This window comes from Emys orbicularis, chromosome 20, assembly GCF_028017835.1.
Source record: "Emys orbicularis isolate rEmyOrb1 chromosome 20, rEmyOrb1.hap1, whole genome shotgun sequence".
Taxonomy (NCBI): Eukaryota; Metazoa; Chordata; order Testudines; family Emydidae; genus Emys; species Emys orbicularis.
This window is the reverse complement of record NC_088702.1, coordinates 5542236-5549537: the sequence shown is the minus strand read 5'-3', so window position 1 is coordinate 5549537 and position 7302 is coordinate 5542236. Positions and strand designations below refer to the sequence as shown.

Here is a 7302-nt window from a genome sequence, read left to right as displayed (position 1 = left end):
GTGATGTTGAGAAAGTGGATAAGGAAAAGTTATTTACTTATTCCCATAATACAAGAACTAGGGGTCACCAAATGAAATTAATAGGCAGCAGGTTTAAAACAAATAAAAGGAAGTTCTTCTTCACGCAGTGCACAGTCAACTTGTGGAACTCCTTACCTGAGGAGGTTGTGAAGGCTAGGACTATAATAATGTTTAAAAGGGGACTGGATAAATTCATGGTGGCGAAGTCCATAAATGGCTATTAGCCAGGATGGGTAAGAATGGTGTCCCTAGCCTCTGTTCGTCAGAGGATGGAGATGGATGGCAGGAGAGAGATCACTTGATCGTTGCCTGTTAGGTTCACTCCCTCTGGGGCACCTGGCATTGGCCACTGTCGGTAGACAGATACTGGGCTAGATGGACCTTTGGTCTGACCCAGTACGGCCTTTCTTATGTTCTTATGTTAACTCACAACCCTGGGTTTAGTAGGCTAATGCTCAAACCACTGAGCTATTCCCCCCCCTAGAGTTAGTGGTATTGGATTTTAGCCAGGGCATTCTGAACTATTGTGAAACTAGACAGGATGATGGACATTACTATTTATTCCAAGTGTTTTATGGCAGCATTGTAAGATACTGAAGCAAGACACCGCCCCCACGTCACTGCCCAGCGTAATTTACTATGATGGTGTGAACGGTGTTGCAGTGTAAATTAACGAAGCTGAAGTTGAAGTAAAGCTAGGGGCATTGGGATGCTATCAGAATTTCAGGAGGGACCCCAATGTATATGTGCAGTAGCTAGCCCATGGCTCATCCCTGCCCCCAAACTGCTTACCCTCTAAAACAGGGGTGGGCAAACCTTTTGGCCCGAGGGCCACATCTGGGTATGGAAATTGTATGGCGGGCCATGAATGCTCACTGAAATTGGGGGTTGGGGTGTGGGAGGGGGTGAGGGCTCCGGCTGGGGGTACAGGCTCTGAGGTGGGGCTGAGGATGAGGGGTTGGGGATGTAGGAGGGTGCTCCAGGCTGGGACTGAGGGGTTCAGAGGGCGGGAGGGGGATCAGGGCTGGGGCAGGGGGTTGGGGCGTGGGAGGGGGTCAGGGTGCAGGCTCCGGGCGGCGCTTATCTCAATCAGCTCCCGGAAGCAGCGGCATGTCCCCCCTCCAGCTCCTACGCAGAGGCGCGGCCAGGCGGCTCTGCGCACTGCTCCGTCCACAGGCGCCGCCCCCACAGCTCCCATGGTTGCCGGCCAATGGGAGCTGTGAGGGCGGCGCTTGGGGTGGGGGCAGCGTGCAGAGTCCCCTGGCTGCCCCTACGCGTAGGAGTCAGAGGGGGGACATGCCGCTGCTTCCGGGAACCACACAGAGCCACAGCACATGGGGAGTGGGGCAAGCCCCTGACCCCGCTCCCCAGCGGGAGCTCAAGGGCCGGATTAAAATGTCTGGAGGGCAGGATGTGGCCCTGGTGTAGTTTGCCCACCCCTGCTCTAAAAGCATGTACCAAGTGTAAAACAAACAGTAGGGCAGGTGAGGGATACAGGAGAAGGGCAAGCTTGGACAATTACACAGGCGATGTAATCTGTTTTTTTCCCCTTCTCGTTCCACTCCAGAGGTGGCTGCATTTCAGTGATGGTTTAAGGGCTTGTGTACACACGATACAGCTGTTCCTGAAGAGTGCCAGGTGCCGGATAGTCCTATTCCAGAACAAGAGTGCCTTGTTCCTGTCTAGCTTATTCTGGAATAAGGCTAGGTCTACACTACAGCGGGGGTCCGACCTAAGATACGCAACTTCAGCTACGTGAATACCGTAGCTGAAGTTGCGTATTTTAGGTCGGCTTACCTGGCTGTGAGGACGGGGGAAAGTCGACCGCTGCCGCGCTGCCGCCGACTCCGCTGCCGCCTCTTGCCGTGGTGGATTTCCGGAGTCGACGGCAGAGCGATCAGGGATCGATTTTATCGCGTCTTCACTAGACGCAGTAAGTCGATCCCCGATAGACCGATTGCTACCCGCCAGATCGGCGGGTAGTGAAGACAAGCCCTCAGAATCAGCGCATGGAGTTATTCAGGAATAAGCCCTAGTTAATGCTTCAGTATGCTGGGCTCTCTGGGAGTGTTTACAACTTGCCGTTCTCTGGGAAGAAAGTTGCAATAGAAACCCTAAGGTGAATGCCCTCCCCAGACTTGTAAAAGCACAAAGGGCAGCTGGATTTCAAGGCCAGAGATGATCGGTATATGGCTCTGTATCTTGACCTCCTGCATAGCGCAGACCAGAAAATCTCACCTGTGATTTTTTTTGAACCTGCAGATGGTCAGGAAATCTTTAACTTTGTTTTCAGTCAGTTCTTCTTGACCCATTTTTGGGATTTTAATTAAAAAAAAAAATAGCCAAGTTTTTGGCCAAAATGTCAGTGGTCAACGTGAAGTTTTCAAGGTGGGGGGAGGGGAAGTGTTGTCTACTCAGTTTCCCATCGCTTTTACCAAAACAAGTCTTGAACGAAACACTTCAACCTGTTCCAATCAAACACCGCAACTTCTGGATCCACTCGAGCGGGTCTCTGAGAGACATCCCATCTCGCTGTAAAGACGCCAAGGGTTTGTCTTCGGTGCGTTGTCACGTTGAGCTATGGAGGTTTGCCCTAACCGACTCCCATCCACACACAAATCACTCACTTGAGTTGTAAGGAGGTGCTTTTGATTTGAGCTAGGTGGCCCGTGGGCTGGCGTGGGAGGAGTGAGGAGGCTGGCGCTCAGGTGATGAATGCAGGGAGGTTGTAGAACTGGAGAGCCAGGGGTTTAGATGTAGGATTCGTCGTGTAGCTCGAATGGGAAGCATTCTGCCCTGAGCTAGGTTAGTTCAAGCGGACTAACTCATGTTATCTGTTGCAGTGAAGACGCGGCCCGAGTGATGGAGAAGCCATGCCTTTCTTTCTGGCGTAGACCTCTTCCCATGTGACTGAGCGGCGGGGACACAGAACACCGTCGGCAGCATTTTCCATCGCGAGTATCCGGGTATTGACCTGGCTTCCTTGAGGTTTATCTTCCTCCCATTTGTACTTTCTGAAAGTCTCCCTCTGGCTGCCATGTTCCTCTAGCATTGCGCAGAAGATGGGGGTGGGGGTTGGTCCGGGAAGCAAGTCTGAGATGCAGCGTGTCTCCCCGACATGTGTCTAGCATGGGTGGCTGGTGAGCCCAGTGGATTCATCTTGTGTTGCTAACTGCGTCCAGTAAAATGCTGCTTCTCTCTTGATCTAGGACTGTCTGGGGCTGGCATGGAAGGGACGGCTGCCCCCTGCAGTGCTGTGCTCAGCTCCCCATCCGTCACCTAAGGGGCAGCGCCTCTTGCTCTGTAAGTGGGGGGGTTAAAGTGAACACGATCACTGGCCCCTTGGGATTGTGGGAAGTGAAGTGCCGGATGGGAGTGGCCAATGTCTAACCTCTGTCCAGGAGCACGGTGACCTAATCGAGAATGGTAGGCGGTAGGGGATATTGAACTAGATGGACCTGTCTCTGAGGCACAGAGAGATGGGGGTAGAGGCACCATTGGCTTGTCCTGCGTGGCAGGAAGGAGGTGGAGGGAATAAAGTGGGGTAATAGCTGGATCTGGTAGGGCAGGTGGATGGGGGTGGGGTCCCAGGGGGGCGGGACTACAGGCCGATGGTTTGTTCCAGGATGCTGGACTGGATGTCTCAGTGGCTAGGGATAGTGCTGCTGTAAATGTCCAATCCGCAGAGAGTACCGTCGGTAACTCAATGATGCAGTGTTCTCCTCAGCCAGTTGAACGACTGTACCGTGGGGCGGTAGAGGTCTCTGCTCTATAGGTTAACGTTAGCGTGTGGACAGGTCTCTGAAAGTAACGAGGGCGTTTCACAGGACGTCCTTCTCTCTCGATCTTTCAGGTGAACAAACATGTGAAGAGAAGACCATGCGCCCACTAGCTGGGATGTGCATAGCTTTGTGCGTGGTGATCGTGGGACTGGCAGACGGGGCCGACCCATGTCTTGTCACCACCGACAACAAAGTCGCCATGTGCAAAGGTCAGAACCTGAACCGCGTTCCCCAGCACCTTCCCCGCACCCTGCTCAGACTGGATCTCTCGTATAACAGGCTCAAAGAGATCGCCGCAGGGGACTTCTCAGCGTTGACCCAGCTGCAGAGCTTGGACCTGGGCTACAACAACATCTCGCGCATCTCGGCAGATGCCTTCGCCTCCAACGTCCTGCTGGAGGAACTCAGCCTGTTCAACAACTCCCTGCGCCGGATCCCCTCGCCGGCCCTGAAGCCTCTGAGGAAACTGAGGCGGCTGGAGATGTCCAACAACTTGTACCTCCGCTCAACTCTGGATGAGGTCTTCAGCGCTCTGAGGAACCTGCAGGAGTTCTCCATGGGGGGGTCTCTGATCCAGACGGTCGGCAAGTGGGACTTCCTCCCGCTGAAGAATATAGCCTTGCAGAAGTTTGCCCTGAAGACAGCGTCCAGCCTACTGGAGTATCAAAACGGGGCATTCTCGGTGCTCAACACCACAGCCCTGTGGTGTGACATAGCCCTGGACAAGAATCCCAAGGCCTTACCCATGATTCTGCGGGACCTGAGGGGTAAGTCGCTGCAGTACCTCCGCTTCCGCAACCTCTTTGAGTTCACCTACTACACTGAGTCCGCAGATCTCTTCTCCGGCTTGGCCGAGGTGCAAGCCAGCAAACTGGTCTTCTACCGGGGGAAGTTCAACGTGAACCTGCTACGCCTGGCCCTGCTGAACATCCAGAAGTCCCGCATCCGCGACCTCTCCCTGATGTCCATTGACTTCGCCCGCTCTTCCCAGTGGAACCGCTCGGAAGCGGGCATCACCAACCTGACCCTGGACAGCTTGTTGCTGCAGGACATCAGCAACCCCGATATCCTGCGTTTCGACTGGACCTTCACCTGGTTCAGCGGCGTGGCCAACCTCTCCATTCTCAACGTCAACTTCAACTTCGTGCCCTGCGACACCTGGGACGAGATGCGCAACGTGGTGACCCTGGACGTCTCCAACAACCGGCTGAAGGACGCCTACATCTACAACCAGGGCTGCAACTACCAGGACGTCCTGCCCAAACTGGAGCGGTTCCTCATGGCCAAAAACGAGTTGACCAGCCTGGGCATAGTGGCTAAGCTCACGGCCAATTGGCCTCGCCTGACCCATATCAACGCCAGCCACAACCACATCGGGGGCCTGAAGGAGACGGCGTGCCAGTGGAATCCCGGCCTGGTCTGGCTGGCCCTGGACCACAACACTGTCACCATGGAGATCTTCAAGTGCCTCCCCATCACCCTTCACTACCTGGACCTCTCCTACTCCGAGCTGGACCGGCTGGAGATGAGCTACTTTGTCCGCTGCCAAGACCTCCAGGAGCTGAAGCTTAGTGGGAACAAGATCAAGTTCATTCCCTCAGAGTGGAGCTGCCCCAGCCTGCGAATACTGGCCATGGACGGCAACTCCTTTGGTGTCATCAGCAAGGGCTCCTTCGTCAACATGCCAGAGCTGACCAGCCTCAAGGCCGGGAACAACCCCTACCACTGCACCTGCGACCTCTACGGCTTCCTGCAGGAGACTCGGAGGAAGGGTAAGCTAACCCTGCTGGACTGGCCCGAGGGCTGGACGTGCTACCACCCGGAGTCCCTGCTGGACATGGGCGTGGCTGCCTACACCCCGGGGCTGACGGAGTGCGACGTGAGGGTGGTGGTGGCCATCTCTGTCTCCGTCACGGCCGCTGTGATCATTGCAACCATGGTGCTGTGCTGGAGGTTCGACGTGCTGTGGTATCTGCAGGCCACCTACCGCATCGTCCGGTCGAAGTACCGCGCCCGCCACGCTCAGCCCGCTCGGGCCTACGCCTACCACGCCTTCATCTCCTACAGCTGCTCAGACGCCGATTGGGTGAGGCAGGAGCTGCTCCAGCGGCTGGAGAGCTCCAGCCCCCCGTACCGCATCTGCATCCACGAGAGGGACTTCACGCCGGGCAAGTGGATCATCGACAACATCATCGAGAACATCGAGAGCAGCTACAAGGTCATCTTCGTCCTCTCCCGCAGCTTCGTCGACAGCGAGTGGTGCAACTACGAGCTCTACTTCGCCCACCAGCGGGCCGTCGGGCTGGGCTACGAGGACGTCATCCTCGTGGTGAAGGAGGCCATCGATCCCCAGAGCCTGCCCAACAAGTTCTGCAAGCTCCGGAAGATGCTGAGCACCAAAACCTACTTGGAATGGCCTTCGGAGCCCAGCCGGCAGCCTTTCTTCTGGATACAGCTCAGGAACGTGCTGGGGAAACCGGGAGCAGCCGAGCCCGGCCACGATCGGGTCTCGCTGGCCAGCGTGGAGTTGGGCTCAGATGAGGTGGTGAGTAGTCCGGCTGAAAAGGAAACTGCCATCGACGCCGTGGCTAGCACTGCGAGTTAGCGCTCGCTTGGACTCCAGCTCCGCGCTGCCTCTGCTCCTGATTTACACGCCTCGCACAGTGCATTGTGCATTCGCACGCCGACGTCCTGCTTTGCAGATGTGGTGGGAAGGACATTGCTCCAGGTCTTGGCCAGCTCTCCAGTATTCCATTCCCTACGGACTGTGAGCAAACACAGGGGACGGCATGAACGGCTACTAAACTCCAGACCCAGATTTTTTTGGAAGGGAGCAATGATCTTATTGGCCCAACTTGAGACCCCTCTTAAAGGGGCCTCCTTGTTAGAGAGTGCTAAGCACCTGGCCTCTGAAAGTTGGAGGCTACCTAATGCGTCGTATTTACCCACTAGCCATTGGGAGACCCTATGCTCTTGGACTGGGAGTAAGGAGCCCCCCTATTCCAGGTCCAACTCTGAGAACGTAGCCAACCTACGTGTCCACGGTTTGATCCCGCCACCTCTTGTTTCTCCTGAAGGTTTAACCAGCGACAGTATTGCCAGGCAAGTCGTAATGGAAGGATACAACTTTGCTAGGGCTCGTGCACTTTAGTGTCTGAGTGAAATTCATCCCTTTGCAGCACAAGCCACTTACGTCCCAGCTGTTACCCGCTCGAGGACTCATAGACTCATAGACTTTAAGGTCAGAAGGGACCATTATGATCGTCTAGTCTGACCTCCTCCACAACGCAGGCCACTGAATCTCACCCACCCACTCCTGTAACAAACCCCTAACCTATGCCTGAGCTATTGAAGTCCTCAAATCATGGTTTAAAGACCTCAAGGTGCAGAGAATCCTCCAGCAAGTGACCCGTGCCTCACGCTGCAGAGGAAGGCGAAAAACCTCCAGGGCCTCTGCCAATCTGCCCTGGAGGAAAATTCCTTCCCGACCCCAAATATG

At 55.3% G+C, this 7302-nt stretch overlaps 1 protein-coding gene across 1 annotated transcript; it reads left to right on the top strand.

Annotated features, from left to right (window-relative positions):
• Window positions 1-3900: 3900 nt before the first annotated feature.
• LOC135892797 (toll-like receptor 2) lies at window positions 3901-6408 on the top strand. Its single transcript, XM_065420593.1, has one exon. The coding sequence runs from the start codon at window positions 3901-3903 to the stop codon at window positions 6406-6408; it is 2508 nt and encodes an 835-aa protein (XP_065276665.1).
• Window positions 6409-7302: the final 894 nt, after the last annotated feature.

Bases quoted from the DNA above. Each gene is read 5' to 3' on its own strand.
- LOC135892797 (XM_065420593.1), top strand. From the start codon at position 3,901: ATGCGCCCACTAGCTGGGATGTGCATAGCTTTGTGCGTGGTGATCGTG.